Source organism: Clarias gariepinus, chromosome 5, assembly GCF_024256425.1.
Source record: "Clarias gariepinus isolate MV-2021 ecotype Netherlands chromosome 5, CGAR_prim_01v2, whole genome shotgun sequence".
In the NCBI taxonomy this organism is placed as follows: Eukaryota; Metazoa; Chordata; class Actinopteri; order Siluriformes; family Clariidae; genus Clarias; species Clarias gariepinus.
In genome coordinates this window covers 14,348,065-14,367,864 of record NC_071104.1, presented here as the reverse complement: position 1 = coordinate 14,367,864, position 19,800 = coordinate 14,348,065, and the positions used below count along the sequence as shown (strand labels likewise).

At 36.5% G+C, this 19,800-nt stretch overlaps 1 protein-coding gene across 3 annotated transcripts in view; it reads left to right on the top strand.

Annotated features, from left to right (window-relative positions):
* LOC128524327 (uncharacterized) overlaps positions 1 to 17,277 on the top strand; it is a 30,925-nt gene extending 13,648 nt beyond the window's left edge. For 2 of the 3 annotated variants that reach the window (XM_053496850.1, XM_053496852.1), the window contains 16 exons: positions 877 to 974; positions 1,127 to 1,231; positions 7,666 to 7,705; positions 9,777 to 9,799; positions 9,885 to 9,944; positions 10,082 to 10,229; positions 10,401 to 10,612; positions 10,872 to 11,050; positions 13,227 to 13,282; positions 14,162 to 14,232; positions 14,365 to 14,582; positions 15,409 to 15,662; positions 15,789 to 15,899; positions 16,015 to 16,159; positions 16,395 to 16,433; positions 16,873 to 17,277. In XM_053496850.1, coding sequence (XP_053352825.1) covers positions 877 to 974; positions 1,127 to 1,231; positions 7,666 to 7,705; positions 9,777 to 9,799; positions 9,885 to 9,944; positions 10,082 to 10,229; positions 10,401 to 10,612; positions 10,872 to 11,050; positions 13,227 to 13,282; positions 14,162 to 14,232; positions 14,365 to 14,582; positions 15,409 to 15,662; positions 15,789 to 15,899; positions 16,015 to 16,159; positions 16,395 to 16,433; positions 16,873 to 17,132 — 2,019 coding nt within the window. In that variant the 3' untranslated portion in view covers positions 17,133 to 17,277. The remainder of the gene's footprint in view (positions 1 to 876; positions 975 to 1,126; positions 1,232 to 7,665; positions 7,706 to 9,776; positions 9,800 to 9,884; positions 9,945 to 10,081; positions 10,230 to 10,400; positions 10,613 to 10,871; positions 11,051 to 13,226; positions 13,283 to 14,161; positions 14,233 to 14,364; positions 14,583 to 15,408; positions 15,663 to 15,788; positions 15,900 to 16,014; positions 16,160 to 16,394; positions 16,434 to 16,872) is intronic. The other variant, XM_053496853.1, reaches the window with a different exon arrangement.
* The last annotated feature ends 2,523 nt before the right edge of the window (positions 17,278 to 19,800 follow it).

Here is a 19,800-nt window from a genome sequence, read left to right as displayed (position 1 = left end):
TGTACAACATGTAACAGTTTGTAGTTTTGTACAGTATGTAGCAGCAGTGAGCTTAGTTATTCATTAACATAATGTGTGAGTAACTGCGCGTGTATGTACACGCATGTAAAAAGTCCAGTATGCAATGTTAACACAGTCACTTGTTTACTTTACATACTACCGTTGCACAAAATATCCTTATAAACAAAGATGACATCAAATCAAGGAGACTGGCACACAGACAATTACATCATCGGCACAGGGTGACGTTACAACAAGCCAAAATCTCAGTTTCCCCTTTCTACACAACACTACTGAAAATGAAGTTTTGGAAAATTTTCACTTTGGACGGAGGTTTCCAAAAGCTCCGTTTTCAATGACAAAAACTGCATTTGCGTGTGGATGAAAGGCAAAAACTAAAAAAAATAAAATTCTCACATTAAAAACACCTGGCTACGTGTGGACATTTCTACAGAGTAAAGAATGCTGAATAAAAAATGCATACCACACTCTTCAGATTTTTATTTGTAAATTGTAAATAGTTTATTATTTTCCTTCCACTTCACCATTACGTATGTCACTTTTTGTTGATCTATCACATAAAATCCCAATAAAATACATTTACGTTTGTGGTTGTCACGTGAAAAATCGAGTAAAAGTGACTGTGAATTAGATAACTGTGATTGAGCATGTGTAGCCCAACAAGACACAGACACTGCTTATATTAAGGGACTTTCATCTTGCAAAAAAAAATAAAATAAAATAAAAAAAATATATATATATATATATATATATATATATATATATATATATTAGATCAATAGGAATTTTATGAAATAAACAAAACACAATACTCTTTTATTTAGGATGTTTACAGTGTTTATGTTTTGCTACCAGGCCAACTGCATAGGAGTGCGAGTTATTGGGGTGATAGAGTGTAACTATCTCACGCCAATTCACAACAAGCAAGACTTTGATAGTACTGAAGAGTACAGGTGTGTTTGAGTAACATGTTCTAATGATCTATGATTACAGTAGTGTCTAAAACATGTGGTTGAATTTAGTGCAGTATAAATATGAGTGTTGTCTCAAGTTATTATTATTTTGTTAAACATTGCTTTAAGGCTGATATTTTGTGCCTATGCAGGAATACCTTGATTGGTGTAGGTAAAAAAGTGGAGAAGTATTCACATGAATTTAAATATTTAATTGAACAAAAAACAGACTGCACTAAACCTTTTCAGGATACTGAGTAAGTTTAAAACTGGATTCTCCCTCTCTCTCTCTTACTCTCACACACACACACACACACACACACACACACACACACACACACACACACACAGTGCCAGGAATTAGACTGCCAAAATGCCAAAAAATTGTAATAGCTGGCCATTTACAGGGATTAAACAATAAAACTGAAACGTTTGTTTTAGACCACAATAATTCATTCGTATGGTGTAGGGCCTCTATTTGCAGCCAATACAGCATCAATTCGTCTTGGGGATGACAGATAAAAGTTCTGCCAGAGTGGCCAGAGGGATTTTAAACCATTTTTCTTGCAGAATAGTGGCCAGGTCACTATGTGATGCTGGTGGAGAAAAATGTTTCCTGAGTCGCTCCCTCAAAACACCCCAAAGTGGCTAAAAATATTTAGATCTGGTGATTGTGCAGGCCATGGGAGATGTATAACTTCACTTTCATGTTTATCAAACCACTCTGTTACCAGTCTTGCTGTGTGTATTGGTGTGCATTATCATCCTGATACACAGCACCACCTTCAGGATACAATGTTTAAACCATTGGGTGCACATGGTTCTCCAGAATGGTTCGGTAGTTCTTGGCAGTGACACGCCCATCTAGCACAAGTATTGGGCCTAGGAATGCCATGATATTGCAGCCCAAACCATCAATGATCCACCCCATGCTTCACCCTGGGCATGGAACAGTCTGGGTGGTATGCTTCTTTGGGGCTTCTCCACACTGTAACTCTCCTGGATGTGGAAAAGTCTGGGTGGTACGCTTCTTTGGGCTTCTCCACACCATAACTCTCCTGGGTGTTGGAAAAGACAGTGAAGTGGACTCATTAGAGGACAATACTTATTTTACATTGTCATAAGATTACATAAGATTTTTGCTGCTGGCACCATTGAAACCGATGTTTGGCATTGGAATGAGTGACCAAAGGTTAGGGTATAGCAGCCCGGCCATGTACATTGACCCTGTGGAGCTCCCAACAAACAGTTTTGGTGGAAACAGGAGAGTTGAAGTGCACATTTAATTCTGCAGTGGGTTGGGCAGCTGTGGTTTTATGTTTTTGGATATAATCCTGGCTAACACCTGGACATCCCTTTCAGATAGTTTCCTCTTGCGTCCATAGTTACTCCTGTTGAATGTGGTTCATCCTTATTGGTGGTAGACTAACATTATCCATATACCATGGCTCTTAATACATCACAAGGACTTGCTGTCTTGGTCACAGATGCGCCAGCGAGACGCGCATCAACAATTTGTCCTCTTTTGAACTCTGATATGTCACCCATAATGTTGTGTGCATTCTGAACACTTCACACATGTACAATCAATGGAGATTGGTCACCAGGCTGGTCAAATTTAATACATTTTTAAAACCATCCGACACTAAATTGGCTAGTGTTTCAGTTTCATTGTCTGTATTCTATAGAGAAAAAAGAGGCAGTTGGATATAAAAGCAAAAAAAAAAAATATATATATATATATATATATATAAGCTGGTAAGCTTTGGACCTACAGTGGGGCAAAAAAGTACATAGTCAGCCACCAATTGTGCAAGTTCTCCCACTTAAGAATGTAATTTTCATCATTGGTATACCTCAACTATGAGAGACAAAATAAGAAAAGAAAATCCAGAAAATCACATTGTAAGATTTTTAATAAATGAATTGGTAAATTCCTCTGTAAAATAAGTATTTGGTCACCTACAAACAAGCAAGATTTCTGGCATTCACAGCCCTGTAACTTCTTCTTAAATAGGATCCTCTGTCCTTCACTTATTACCTCTATTAATGGCATCTTTTTGAACTTGTTATCAGTATCACCTGTCCACAACCTCAAACAGTCACACTTCAAACTCCACTATGGCCAAGACCAAAGAGCTTGTCAAAGGATACCAGAAACAAAATTGTAGACCTGCACCAGGCTGGGAAGACTGAATCTGCAATAGGTAAGCATCTTGGTGTGAAGAAATCAACTATGGGAGCAATTATTAGAAAATGGAAGACATACAAGACCACTGATAATCTCCCTCGATCTGGGGCTCCATGCAAGATCTCACCCAGTGGGGTCAAAATGATCACAAGAACTGTGAGCAAAAATCCCAGAACCACACGGGGGGACCTAGTGAATGACCTGCAGAGAGCTGGGACCAAAGTAACAAAGACAACCATCAGGAACACACTGCGCCGCCAGGGACTCAAATACTGCAGTGCAGACATGTTCTCCTGCTTAAGCCAGTACATGTCCAGGCCAATGTCCAAGTTTGCTAGAGAGCATTTGGATGATCCAGAAGAGGATTGGGAGAACGTCCTATGGTCGTAAACTCAACTTGTCGTGTTTGGAGGAGAAAGAATGCTGAGTTCCATCCAAAGAACACCATACCTACTGCGAATGCTTTGGGGCTGTTTTTCTGCAAAGGGACCAGGACGACTAATCCGTGTAAAAGAAATAAAGAATAGGGCCTTGTATTGTGAGATTTGGAGTAAAAAACCTCCTCCTGGTTCTGGTGAGAGTAAGCTGTGAGCGTTTTGCTGCCGCTTCTTGCTTAAATGTTTGTCGTGTTTTGTTTTGTTTTCTTTGTTTAAGTATGTTTGTTGAACGTTTGCATGTTTTTGTTTTGCCGCGTTCTGCTTCCCGGCTATTGTTTCCTCTCCTCTTCTAAATAACTGGATTGCTGGATTGTTTATGACTCTACAGTTGTTATTTCACTGTGGATCATAGCTCTGATTGAATCGCTCTGCTTCCTGTCTATTGCTACATCTCCTCTCCTGGACACCTGACTTTGCTGAATTATTGTTTATTACTCTACTGTTGTTCTTTCACTGTGGGTTATTCTTCGACTGCGTTACATTCATTGTTCCGGTAGCTACTACCTATTATCGCTGACATTCTCGTCTATTCCTTTTATTTGGTCTAACCGTTCGGATATACGCTATTCTATGCTGCCGGCCAACCACCGTGGTATCAATCCTACTGCATTAATTACTGTCTCTGTCACTATCTGCTCTACATACACGCAATGATTGTGCGCTTTGTCCTGCATTAGCGCTGTTTAACTGTCGTTCAATTACAGTACTAACAAGGTTACTGTGCTCTCCACACTGTTAACTGAAAAATACCTGGGCTTCCTGCTGCTTACTGAAACATTGCAAATATCTTCTCACCCCCTCTGGTTACAGCTACCTGGCCAAACCAAATCTGACATCTAGGGGTGGCAGTCTGGCTGCCATCTATCATAGTAACATTCCTGTTAAAACCATTGACTTTCATGCAACTTCAACCTAAATACCTAGTTCTCAAAATCTTCGGTACATTCTCTATGATTGCAATTCTCTTGTATTGTCCACCTAAATTAATGTCAAATTTTTTCACTGAACTGCTTGAACTATTAACCCTTACTTGTGCGATGTCTTCTTCTGTTATCTTATTTGGTGATTTCAACATACAGTACATGTTAATATGGATTGTGCCCCGAGAACTTATGTCAGTTTTTGAATCTTGTACAGCACATTCACTTTCCTACACATCTAAAAGGTCACACACTGGATTTGATTTGTACTACTGGTTTACGCAATTTCTGTGTATGGATCTCAGATTGGACTTTCTGATTACCTTCTCACCTAATTCAGTTGTGAAATGCCTCTCCCCTGCCTTAGGGTAAAATTAACCATTACTTTTCTAAAAAAAATAAAATCTGTTGATCATTCACTGTTTACTGATTCTGTACAGGCACATCTTTCAGATATTACTGAACACAGCTTAGCTCTTAATATTCTTGCCAAATTACTACTGCCATTAATATACACCCCCCCCTCAAATGCAGAATTGTACCTTCTACACAAACATCACCCTGGTTTACCCCCTCACTTTGCAAGTTAAAAACTACTGGTCGTCGCCTGGAATGCCTTTACAGGAAAACTGGCTTGACCGTGCATCTTATTGCATACTAGGATCATATTTAGCTATATAAAATGGCTTTAAATACTGCACGCTCCAGCTATTATTCTGCACTCATCACAAATGCAGCTTCCCGTCCTAAAACACTGTTTTTTTGTAGTTAACAAACTCACTAGCCCTCCTGCCCCTGTTACGACCAACTCTGTAGACCTCTGAGAGTCATTCTTACATTACTTTTAAAATAAAATTAATTTTATATTCTTTCTTTTTAACAGTGTACTCCCCTATCCAATTAAATAACTTTCCTACCGACTTTGCAACTGGTACTCTTACTGATTTAGATCCTCCAACGCATGCTTTTATTTCTGAGTTACTCAGTAAAGCCAATCCTTCTTTCTGTCATTTTGATCCTGCCTCTACATCTTTGCTCAAATACTCTGCACCTGTTTCTTCACTGCCTATTTCACTTTTTGTTTCTAAAATCTTGAGCACTGATGTTGTTCCTCTTGAATTAAAAACTGTAGTTGTCATACCAGTCTTAAAGAAACCCGGCCTTGACCCTTCTGATATGGCCAACTACCGACCAATTTCAAATCTTCCGCTACTTTTAAAAATACTTGAAAAAGTTGATGCTGTTCAACTACAGTCATATTTGTCATCTCATAATCTGTATAAATGTTTTCAATCCGGGTTTACTCTCACCACAGCACCGAGACAACACTTCTTAAGGTTGTCAATGACCACCTTATGTCCGCTGATTCTGGCTCTGCTAGCATTTTGATTCTTTTAGATCTTTCTTCTGCATTTGATACTGTCTCGTCTCATTTCATGACTCTCTGCTCTTTTTATTTCTGGAACTGCCTTAGCTTGGTTCACTTCTTATCTGTCTAAACATCAACATTATATTACTATTCACCAGGGTATATCCTCTACTGCTCCTGTCTCTGATGGTGTTTCTTAGGGTTCTGTTCTTGGCTCTCTACTGTTCATCATCTACATGCTTCCTCTAGGTAAAATCATCCACCATCATGGTTTTAATTTCCACTGCTATGCAGATGACATTTTCTGCTACATAGCTCATTTGCGTCCCCTCTTAGACATTAAGAAGACTGAGACACTGTTTCACGCTTTCATTACTTCTCAACTTGACTACTGTAATTCTCTTTTTTATGGTCTACCAAACACAACATTAAATAAGCTTCAATACATCCAGAACTCTGCTGCTAGGGTCCTCACTTATTTAAAGAAATCCTTACACATCACTCCTATCCTACACAGACTTCATTGGCTACCATACTTATTCCTCAGTTCACACACTCTGATTTGAAGACAATGGTCTACTGTCAATTTCTCACTTTAGATTAGCATTTAGCATTTCTGCCCCTACACTCTGGAATTCTATTCCCAAACCCATCCGTGATCTTTCTTCACTGCAGGATTTCAAAACCCACCTTAAAACATATGTTTTCTACTCCTGTTTTCCGGATCTTTGAACGTATAATTGAAAGTTTGCTATTGATTTCATGTTTATTTGTATTCTGTTTTTGTTGTTTTCAGTTGTCTCTTGCTATGCATAAACATTTTTTTGTTATTGTAAAACGACCTTGAGTTTCTAAAAAGACTATATAAAATAAATTTATTATTATCATTATTATTATTAGTAGTAGTAGTAGTAGTCGTAGTAGTAGTAGTATTTCTTCAGCAAGGGCATTAAAGATGAAACGTGGCTGGGTCTTTCATCATGACAATGATCCCAAACACTCTGTCCCGGTAACGAAGGATTTCAAGGTCCTGGAGTGGCCTAGACAGTCTCCAGATCTCAATCCCATAGAAAATCTTTGGAAAGAGTTGAAAGTCTTTATTGCCCAGCAGAAGCCCCTAAACATCACTGCTCTAGAAGAGATCTGCATGGAGGAATGGGCCAAAATACCAGCAACAGTGTGTGAAAACCTTGTGAAGACTTACAGAAAACGTTTGACCTCTGTCATTGCCAAGGATATATAACAAAGTATTGAGATAAAATTTTGTTATTGACCAAATACTTATTTTTCACCATAATTTGCAAATAAATAATGAAAAAAAATCCTACAATGTGATTTTCTGGATTTTTTTTCTTATTTTGTCTCTCATACAGTACTACGATGAAAAAAACAGGAGTGGGAGAATGTGCACAATTGGTGGCTGACTAAATACTTTTTTTTGCCCCACTATAGTGTATGGCAGAATTGTTTGCTCCCTGGAGAATAAAAAACATTCCTTTACAACAGATTCCTTTACAATACAAAAAAAAAACATTCGTTTACAATACAATAAAAAGAAGGCTTCAGCAAAATGAATACAGTTTAACACAGCTTCTACACTATTTACCAGATTCGGATGCAAACATTCTCAAATTTACCCTAAAAATGTGCACCTTAAACTTATTTTTTATTTTAAATCCTATAGACTGTGATTATATTTATAGACCTGTCAGTATATCATTATGATTGATGTTTTAAATGTAATGTGATAAATGTGATGGATGTTTTTAAACAGTGAGCAACACTTGAAGCTGAAACAGAAGAACAGCCAGCAGGTGATGTCATAATGTTCTAACAAGCTCTATTAGATTGGTGTAATGTTTTATTCCCTTTTTCCATAAACCGTTTGAAGCAAAAAAGAGTGACTCTGGATGTTTCATACTGATCAGCCATAACAGTAAAATCACCTGCCTAATATTGTGTAGGTAATTCTTGTGTCACAAAAAAAAATGGTTCTGATGTTTACATGCCAATTGTAAGAACTTTAACAGGTGACAGGGGTTTGTGGTACGCAGCCCCATACACAACAGCTTGTGATGCACTGTGTTGTGATGCACTGTGTTTTGATACCTTCCTATAATACAAAGAAATAACTTGTTGAGCAAACCAGCTATCCTTTGCTTCTGATGTGAATTAATTAGCCTTCCATGCTTAGATTTGTCAATTTTTCTAAGAGAACTAAGTGTTCATTTATGGCCTACTATGTCCCACTCCATAACAGGTGTCAATACAGTGGGGGAAAAAATTGATTTGTAATTTTGCCTACTTCTAAGAAATAAAGGGTCTATAATTTTTATCATAGGTTTATTTAAAATGTTGAACCAGAATATCAATAAAAAAAATCATAAAAAAACACATTATATAAATGTTATAAATCAATTTGCATTTCATTGAGAAAAAATAAATATTTGATCCCCTACCAACCAACAATAATTCTAGTTTCCACAAACTGGTTATGTGCTTATGTGGTATGCAGATTCATTTTAAAAAAGTGTTCTACAATCAGCCTCGGTCTGGAGCTCCATGCAAGATTTCACCTCATGGGGTAAAGATAATCATAAAAAAAAGTGAAGGATCAGCCTTGAACCACACTCAGGGAGATTGTGAATGATCTCAAAGCAGTTGGTCTCACAGTCACTAAACAAAATACTGGTAACACAATACGTTACCAATGGAATACACGGATTGAAATCCTTTAGCGCTGCAAGGACTTCTCAAGAAGGCACATGTACAGGCCCGTATGAATTTTTCCAATGAATAGAAAAAGATTGGGAGAAAGTGCCGATTGAGCATTTTGGAATTAACTTGACTCTTTAATTTATACTGTGTATTTAAACAGTTTATACTTTTAAGTTAAGATTTTAGAATTTACATTCTTTTCTGGTGGGATTTGCCTCTTTTTATATTCTTATTCTCACCTTTCCTTTTAGGTTACAAACATAAGTGTAAGCATTTCAATAAATTTCACTGCATATCTTACTGTGTATGGTTGTACTGTAGGTACAAATAAAAAAGTTATTTTAGTTTTACATAATTTGGAATCATCATGCCTTGGGGCTGTTTCTCTGTAAAGACACAAGCTGATTTTGCTGCATTGAGTGGCCCATGAATATGGCCATGCTTTTTATTTTGATGGAAATGTTGTCTTTATCTTCTAAAATAAAACTATAGCCCCCTCATTTCTTTGTAAGGGGGCAAACTTAAAAAATCTGCAGGAGATCAATTAATCTTTTTCTCCACTGTATAAGGTGATAATCAATGTTATCCACTTCACCTCTCAGTGCTTTAAATGTTACTGTATGGCTGAACGATGTACAGTATGTGTTATGTGATTCCAGAGCTATTCATAGCTTTTTTTGTTATGTGAAACAAAATAATGAGCTTTAGGTCTCAATTATATTTAGCTATTGTATTTATTTAAATGTTTGAGAAGGGTATGCTTATTACTTTAAACTATTAGATAATATATGCAATGCTTTAATTTCGATACTAATCATTGGGGTTGTTGTGTGGGTTGCTGTGCATTGATTTTATAATATGAGCCTTAGAATTCATTTTCTCTATTAAGTCAGCTCTCATTGGTCAGTTAATAGGTCAGTTGTCATTCTTATTAATGTTGTGGTGATGTGCAGTGAACTGAAACTCTGAATGAGTGGGATGTTTCTGTGTTGAGAAAAGCACATAAGTATTAGCATTTTTAAACAGTGTGTTGTTCCTATGTTAGCTAGACCATAAATATGTAAATACAGGTAAACATTGTCATTGTGTAAATTGTTTCTTGCCTTTATCTTTTATTCATATATTGTTTTTGTTTGTTTGTTTGTTAATTTATATTTCTCTCAAAAGACTTCTACTGCTACACATAAAAGGTAATGTCACTCCTTCTGTGTCATCTTCCTTCACAATAGCACGCCATTATCAAAACTAAATGATTTCATTTTACCTTTATTTCAGAAAGAAGTCTCTGGATTTGGGTAATGAGAACCTAGGAAAGAAGAAAGTTAGAGGAAAAGGGTATGATGACAACTTAGCAGATTTATTAACATGTTTACCTTGTACTGTATGTTCAGCCATGCTACTGATGCTGGTGAAACAGAATGAAAAGACATTAAAATATAATTAAAGGTTGAGGTTGATGATGTGATTGACAGGAGCATGGTGAAGAAGGAGGAGAGCGATATTTCCCATTTCGGTTGTGATGACAAGAAGAACTACAAAATTAAGTATTGGCAAGTCTTAGAGGCAATAGGGCATCTCCAAGATAAGCTTATAAAGCTCAGAAAAGAATTAAAGAAAGAGGTGAGTGTCTAAATCGCCTGCATTTTGTGCTGTGGTAAAGCCTTTACTTATAAATATAAAACCTTGTCAAATGCAATAACTAAATTAAATTTATAACAGTGCAATAAGTATGTCAAGTTTTCTATTACTATATTGACTATTCTTATATTGTCATTTACTCCATGCACAAAGGGAGTGGACACAATGATTGACAGTCTAAAATATAATGGCATGTTATCAGACTGCTATGAGAACATGGGAAAAGATTTGGAGGAAATAAAGACAAAAAGTGAAAATGTGGAGCTCAGTGTAAAAGATGCAGCACCTTTAACAGAAGCATCTAAACTAGGAGGAAACGATTCACAATTTCAAATATGGAGGCATGAAACAGAGGACAAATCAGGGTGCGAAAAAGTACACAGATATTATAACATGTAATCACAATCACAGTAAGACCCCTGTTATTGAAATCCAGTTTAAATTTCAAACATGATGAGTGTAATATTTTATATGATGATACAATTAGTTTTGTTAATATAATGTACTGCATATAACATACTGCTCATTACCTGGCAGGTGAGACAGGAGCATTAGTCTCACCTGAATTCCTGAATTGCAACATGATAACTTATTTGTAGTGACTCATAGTTTCTTTTCTTTTAGCCTCAAGGTAAAAGAACTCAAAGAAAGATTGGCACATCTCCTGGTCACCTTCTTCCCAGCTCTGGACCGTGAACAGGTCACCGATGAGATTCTGACTCAGGTTATAGATGTGATCTCCCCTACAGAGACCAAGAATAAAGGAAAAGAATTTAATCAGCAGGAGGCACATTTACCACTTGGTTGGTTCTTTGAGACATTATTTGTTTGAAGTTACCAGCTGTAAGTTATACTTGGGATCTACCTTAAGATTTTCTAAATGTCCTAAATGGCTGCTTGAAGAGATGGGGCCAAGACTTTGTTCAAGATGTGTGTTCTTTCTCCCTCTTTCTCTCTCTATCTCTCTCTCTCTCTCTCTCTCTCTCTTTCTCTCTCTTTCTCTCTCTGAATATGCATATGCGTCCAGGAGACTAGGTGGAAAGGTAGCAAGGCTATAAGCTTAGGAGCAGGGTTCAGGTTGTTTTATCATGGTGTGGATAGGAAAATAAATGGAGTAGGAGTTATTTTGAAAGAGGAGTTTGTAAGGAATGCTCTAGAGGTAAAGAGAGAGTATCGGATAGGGTGATGAGTCTAAAGCTGGAAATTGAAGGGGTGATGTTCAATGTTGTTAGGGGTTATGCTCCACAGGTAGGATGTGAGTTAGAAGAGAAGGAGAAATTCTGGAGTGAGTTAGATCAAGTGATGCAGAGCATCCCCAGAGGTAAGAGAGTGGTGATTGATGCAGACTTCAATGGACATGTTGGGGAAGGGAACAGAGGTGATGAAAATGTGATAAGCAGGTTTGGTCTTCAGGACAGGAATGTGGAAGGACAGATGGTGGTGGACTTTGCAAAGTGAATGGAAATAGCAGTAGTAAATACTTTCTTCCAGAAGAGGCAGGAACAAAGGGTGACATATAAGAGTGGAGACAGAAGCATTCAGGTGGACTACATTTGTGTCTGAAAGAGATCAGTCATTGCAAAGTGTTGGTAGGGGAGAGTGTATCCAGAAAACACAGAATGGTGGTATGTAAAATTACCCTGTTGGTGAGGATGGTGAAGAGGACAATAGCAGAGCAGAGGACAAAGTGGTTGAAGTTGAAAAAGGAAGAATGTTGTGTAGTCTTCAGGGAGGAGTTAAGACAGGCTATGGGTGGTCAGGTGGTGCTTTCAGTTGACTGGACAACTACAGCCAATGTGATCAGGGAGACAGGTAGGAGGGTACAGTACTTGGTGTATCATCAGGTAAGGGAAAAGTGGACAAGGAGACTTGGTGGTGGAACGAGGAAGTCTAGGAGTATATGAGGGGAAAGAGGCTGGCTAAGAAGAAGTGAGACGCTGAGAGGACTGAAGAGAGTAGACTTGAGTACAGGGATATGCAGCAGAAAGTGAAGGTAGAGGTGGCAAAGGCCAAACACAGAGCATATGAGGACTTGTATGCTAAGCTGGACAGTAAGGAGGGAGAGGTGGATCTGTACAGGTTGGCAAGGCAGAGAGATAGAGATGGATATGATGTGCAGAATGTTAGAGTGATTAAAAATAGAGATGGAAATGTACTGCAAGATGCCAGGAGGGTGATGGGAAGATGGAAGGAGTACTTCAAAGAGTTGATGAATGAGGAAAACGAAAGAGAACAAAGCGTAGAAGAGGTGACTGTTGTAGAGCAGAAAGTAGCAAATATTAGTAAAAGTAAGGTGAAAAGGGCATTGAAGAGGTTGAAGAGTGGAAAGGCTTTTGGTCCTGATGACATACCTGTGGAGGTATGGAAGTGCTTAGGAGAGGTGGCAGTAGAGTTTCTGACTAGTTTGTTTAATGAAATCTTAGAGAGTGAGAGGATTCCGAAGGAATGGAGGAAAAGTGTATTGGTGCCGATTTTTAAGAACAGGGTGATGTGCAGAAATGTGGCAACTACACAGGAATAAAGCTGATGAGCCATACAATGAAGCTGTGGGATGGAATAGTGGAAGCTAGGTTAAGGGCAGAGGTGAACATTTGTAAGCAGCAATATGATTTCATACCATAGAGGAGAGATTGTGATTATATCGGTAGAAGGATGCTGACAGGCAGGAGGTCTAGAGGAAGACCAAAGAGGAGATTTATGGATGCAGTGAGAGAGGACATGATGCATAGAATAGGGTTAGATGGAGGCAGATGATTTGCCGTGGAAACCCCTAAAAAGGAACACCCAAAGGGCAAAAAAGAAGATTATATATATATATATATATATATATATATATATATATATATATATATATATATATATATATATATATCTTCATATGGCAAACCCATCCATATATTAAGGATAAAATGTGAAAAACCAAAACTCAGGGTAATTATGTTTATGTGCTCTGATTTCTTTGCATATGAACTTTTATAGGGAGTGAAGAAGATGACAAATGCTCAACATCTACTCAGCCCACACACACCAGCCATGTAAGAATTGTTCATGATGACACTGAGGACACACAATTTCCCAAGTTTAAATATAAAATTGAATAACATTAATTATTAAATAACATTACCTGTTAAATAATATATTAAATATTAATCATTAAATAATATTACTTGTTAGATTTATAATGTTCATGTTACTGTTAGTTGAGCCCAAAAGTTTACATGCACTTAGGCTAAAGATAGTTTTATTGGTGTATCTTTGCTTTCACCACAGACATCAACTGAAAATAGGTAATAGACAAATTTTTATTTACCATTTTAGAATTTTAGGAGACTTAGGGATTTTTAGAAACAATAAAACTTCAAACAAATAATACCCCCATTGTAGAGAAGCATGGAGTGGTCAGCATCATGTTGTGGAGTACGGAAAAAGACACTTTTAAGAATATATACCATCATTATCAGAAAAAGACTGAAGCAACTTCTCAAGGCAGAAAGTTAAAACTTTCCAGTTATTGATCCTAAGGACATTTGTAGACTGAATTGAAATTATGTGTCTGAGCAAAGGGCCCATAGATGTAACTGAGGTATACCACCTCTGTCAAAAGGAATGAGACATCTTATGGGAAGCTTTTTGATGGGGTCAAATTCAAGCACTTTCAAGGGCAAACCCATCAAATACTAGCAAAGTTCATGTAAACTCTGGACATTGACATTTTAAAAAGTTTGACTATCTTTAGCCTTTATAGGAGAATGGATATTTTTGGCCTCAACTGCACTGTAATATAAGTCTTATATAAACTATAGGTCCCCACATGTTTAGATTTACTGACTCCTTACAACAAACACATTTTTACTTGTGTTCTTTGTGCTTCTGTTTTCTTATTAATAATATATTTGTATGTTTCATCTGTTCAGCAGGTCTCAGCAGTCACAGATGTACTCCTTCCTGAATCAGTTAAATACAGTGCTGACAGTGGTGCATACAGGTGCCGCCGGCTTATGCTCACAACACTTTTAACTATACAGTACCTTGATTTATTGTTATTTTTTTGGTAATATTGCCAAATTAAGACAGAGTTTTATTTTAATCAGTCTCTTTTATGTATTTTGCTCTGCAGTTTTTTGTGTTCTCATGCTGGTCGGTTTTACTGTAAATTGACCAACCTTGTCTTTGAGATGAAAGGGAGTGGGAAAGTGCTATATACATTTGTGTCCTGGGATAAGAGTCAGTTGCAGGGCATGGGCCAGTTCCAGCCTGCAGGACCCCTGTACAACATCACATGCATTGAAGATTCAATTCTTTATTTGCACCTCCCACACTGTGAGATACATACTGGTAAGATTATTTTGTGTTACCATGATATAAATAAAGTGAAACTATTAAAAATTTGTTTCGTGATGCGTGAGAAATAACTTGAGATGTATGTGTCACAGAAATCTAACTGAAACCTAATTTGCACATGCGTTAAACATTTAATGCTGAAAAGCTTTTTAAAAACCAAACAAACAAACTAACAAACAGGGTTTAATATTTAAAAATCATATATACACATGTTCTTTATTCAACCAACAATGCCATAAAATATGCCAGTGAGCGAAAACACTGAGGTCTAGACATTAAAAGATCTCTGAATAAGTTTTACTGTATTTCATTTGGCACCAAGACATAAGCAACAGATCCCTAAACATTTCATAAGCTACAGTATGAGGTGAAATAGCCACATGTTAAACTCCTTGTTCCAGGATCTCATGAATCCTGAATCATAAAATTTCGGGAATTTGGAGGCCTTGGCAGCACCATGTTCTTCAAACCATTCCTGAACATTGTGTAATTGTGAATTGTCTATAAAGATCCTCTGACATAGTCATCTGGCCATACTGATTTGACCATTGTCACTTTGTACTGTACCCTATAATTTCCTTCCTATTAATTTTGTTGAACATGAAAACTGACTGCGTGCTTGTCATCTAATACATCCACACTTTATGTTTTTATTTAATTTTTTGGTTAGTGTTTATAATGTTTTTGCTTATCAGTATATGTAATGACAATGTATACTATAATAATAGCAAAAAAAAAAAACTTGCATATGGATATTTGGGTTTGTCTGCTAGATTTTGGATCATGCCTTTCACTTCTGGCACCATTGTGTATATTCCAGAAAACAATCAGATAGAACTTGCTGTGGCACATATTACTGATGATAATGTGGAGATCCTTCAGCCCCTAAAAATAACAAACACACATGTGATCTTAGAAGTCCCTGGTCTCTCCATATTTGGCTTGTTAAGAAAATGGTTTTTTAAAGAACCCATCAATGCCCAAGTCCTTCTCTTCTACAAAGAAAATATTGGAACACAAAGGAAGAGAAAACTGCACATTCACTTGTTGCCAGGAAATGTGTCAGTTAAACAGGTATTCTCTTAAGCTACTCTAATTGGTTTATTTACATTAGCATTTTAATATTTTATCCTAGTTGTTCATACATGTAAGATTTTAAACATTATTATTTGTTTTCCAATATTCTTTATTCCCATTAAGGTGCAGCAGCAACATCAGGGAAACACATATATTCCATGCAGCTCCATATGTCAACTGATCCCTGGTAAAAAATACAAACCACTCTGTAAGCCTTATGTATCCCAGCCAAAGGTAAACCACAGTTTCATATGCATAGAAATAACATTTTTTAATACAGTACAAGCAATTGTATATGTATGTATTTCTTGATACACGGAATTGTATTCTGTGTATTTGTTTTTCTTAGGTTGAAACATTTGGCTGTGACTTTGGCCCTAACTATCACCCCACATTTGAGGTGATCCTTAATACAGAGGTTGAAGACCTCACATTGGGTCTTTTGGATGAAACTGACAAGGAGGTGTGGGAGCCTCGTCATGTTATTCTTACAGGTAGCCAAGAGTTCGTTTTTGTATTCTAATTTTAAAGAAACCATTAGTGTATCTTTCAGTCTATCATAGCAAATCCAAAACTTCATACTTTAAAGTTCAGAGTGACCTACCCCACTGATTTATAAGTCCTGTGATGCTTGCAAACATGTAGTACTGAAATGATGAGTTCACTGTAATATTAGTTAAGATAACAGTATCAAAGCACTGAATCTTGTTTTCTGTCTTATTATCTCAGCTGATAAGAGAGAAGCAGATGCATCTGAATTTATTGAAGGTAAGACTTTTTGTCTGAAATTTGCTTTAAATTTATTTTAAATACTTGTTTATATGATCTCTTCCAGGAAAGCAAAATGTGCATTAGAACATTTCAGTTGGAATTTAGTTTTTGATTAGGATTATCAAATTTTAAAAATGTGAAATGAGTTCTGTCCCTGCAGTTTTCTTATTTATTATACACCTTGAAACCCTTATAAATATTTTATTAAACGATTTAAATATTGTTTACATTTTTGTTTATTTGGAATTCATTTGATTTGACAAAATAAATATATTTATAATGAACTTGATGAGAAGAGTCCAGCAGTAAACATTGTTATAATTTTAATATAATTTGGAATTCATTTGATTTGACAAAATAAATATATTTATAATGAACTTGATGAGAAGAGTCAAGCAGTAAACATTGTTATAATTTATGCTAATCTGTTTTTTAGGTGCTGAATTTCTAGATAAACACAGTGATAAGCTCATACAGAGAGCTTCATCAGTAATGGAAATAGCAGACACTCTAAAAACCAAAGAAATCATCTCAGACGAAATGTACAGCGAAATCGGGGCAGAAAATACAAACCAGCACAAAATGAGAAAATTGTACGAATTTCTCCATTCAGCAGGAAAAACTGCAAAAGCAGAGTTCTATGCTGTCCTTAAGGAGAAGCAGTCGTGTTTAGTGCATGACCTGGAGAATGAATAATGAATGACATAGAATATGCCTAGGTATCTGTAGGACCTAAATAAACTATCTGCAGTATATTACAATTTCAGCATTTTGTTTATTATTTATGTAATATTTTATTCAACCATGCTATGATTTCACATAAAAACAATGTTACAATGAAAATGCATAATTCAATAAATTTTTTATACACAATGGTGTCTGTGTTTTTTTACATTACTTAATAATTACTTAATTATTACATAATTACATTACTTTAATAAATCATTTTATTAGCAGACTTCAGTCTATCCTCTCTCATATTCAGTTGAGGTTAACCCTATACAGCAAACAAACACAAGATAATCCACAAAAAGTCAGAATATCACTGACATAAGTGCATATTTGGTACATTATAAAATAGTTCTGAAATCATTTATTTAAAGGCAGCGCTGACAAAGCAGAACCAAAAATATAGTCTATGCATATTGTACATCTCGTTTAAGACAGATAAAAAGATAATTATGAATATTGTAAACACACAGTTATAGAAGATTATGTAGAGGTCCATGAACAATACTTTGTTCTTGAGCTGAGGATATAGGCGGAATGTTTGTATGAAAGGGTGCAGTGCTCTACGGAAATCAAAGAAATTAATAATGTAGTGTAGAATAGATTCTACCAGAAAGCAACAGAGCAAAGAAATGGTTTGCAGGGTATATTTTGTCCATCAAAAAGGTTCTGGTTCTTTATATCCAGTGTAATCTAATAATATTCTCCTATGAAATGTCTGAATATGCCTGGAGCAGTGTCTTGTCCCAGCTGCTGTCCCAAGCCCGGATAAAAAATGGGAGGGTTGCGTCAGGAAGAGCATCCGGCGTAAAACCTGTGCCAAGTTGTAGTGCGGACTGGGTATTTCGCTATGCCAACCCATTGCCGAGAGCAGCCGAAAGACCAACAACACCAGTGTCTTATTAGCTGCTGAAGTTTTAGTATTTGAGTCTGTAATGCAAGCTCTTGGTACTCTTTCTATGGAATAGTAATAGGAAGACACAAGCAGCTTTTTAAAATGTTCTTAGAAAATAAAGTTGCCTTTCTTCATGTCTCATTTGTCTCAAAGCATGCAAAGATTATATTAATTTGTGGTCAGTAGACCAGAGCCTTGTGATGCTTGCAGGTTTAGTTGTTTATAAAGTTAAAGCATAGTTTAAGCAAAGTTTAAGCATATTCCTGATCACCCAATTTACAAGGTACATGTTTTATCGCCTGCCCTTGAGTGTAATTGGTACCTAAGCACTTCCAGTGGTCTTTTCTGCTGCTGGAGTGGTGTGATGGGGAGAGACAACATTAGTGTATAGCAAGAACATGCAGCAATACAGTGAGAGGCTGCATCAGGTTTTTATTAGGTTGAAAGAGAAACAGCTGACCCTGAATGATGTGAGGAGAGTTACAGGGTGACCAGTTTTATGGGTCATTTTTTACCTAATTTTGTACCATATACCTGCTGACTGCTCTGTGAAAAGAATAAATAAGCTTTAAATGGATTAGGATACGGATATGCTTTGCACATATACTGCTTCTAGGCGTTAGACACCTATATCATAGCTTCTGATGATTGCTCATGACTGAACGACAGCCACACTGCCTAAGTAAAGTTCTGATGAAATGAAAGTAAAAGTTACCTGCAACCTGACAGTGACACTTCGGTTAATTAGTTCAAACTATTAATCTACAGTCTACTGTCAATCTACAGAAAATGCATTTATTCATCATTAATTTACTCAATAATTTATCTTCATGCCATAGTGCTTAAGTTTTAAAAATCTCAAATTTGTAAAGTCTAATGTGAAATAACTAAATAACCAATACATGGCTATAAAACGTACACCTGTGACATCTATTTACAGTACATTGTTCCCTTGGAATTATACGTTTCTATCTGACGTTAAAGGCGGGACAGAAGTGAAAATCTAAGTTAAACTTTTCAGCAGGTTCTACAATTACCAACTGCAGACCCTTGCAGGGTCTGATGCCCTAAGACTCCTGGAATAGGCTCCAGGCAACCTGTGATCCTGAGTACAGGATAATGCGGTATAGACGATGAATGAGTGAGTAAGTGGTGAACACTTGCTAAGATTTGGTATTCACTCGCTGTCTACTGCATGTACAGGCTTGAAGAGGTCTAAACAACATGAACATTCAATACTACCTACAGTAACAGAACATTTTCCCCCTCAGGCTCTTCCTTTTACTGTGGTGGAGTTGTTGCTGAGACACCCATAAATTAATGGTTTGCTTCTTTTTAACTTTAGATCTCACCATATTTCTAAGTTATTACAAAAATACAACTACGATTTATTAATTTGTTATTTGTTTGCTTTTGTTTCTAGAGAAATTATTTAAAGTTTCGTATTTAATTTTCCCAATTCAGATGGTTAAAGATTTAATTCATATTTTCATCAGATGTGTTGGCTTAGGGTTAGATATGAAATTTTCAGTATCTCTATACAGGGGAGTTGGAACCTCTTTTCAGAAATCAAATAAATGTGGCATAGATCTGATTAAAGGCTGCCATATGCTGTACAGGGAAAAAAATCCTACATAGCCTGAAAACTAAAGCAAAATATGAAAACCAACCAATCACTAAATCAAACCAAGAAACAAGAAGTATACAAAATATAGCTGAGACATAAAATTAACTGGCGAT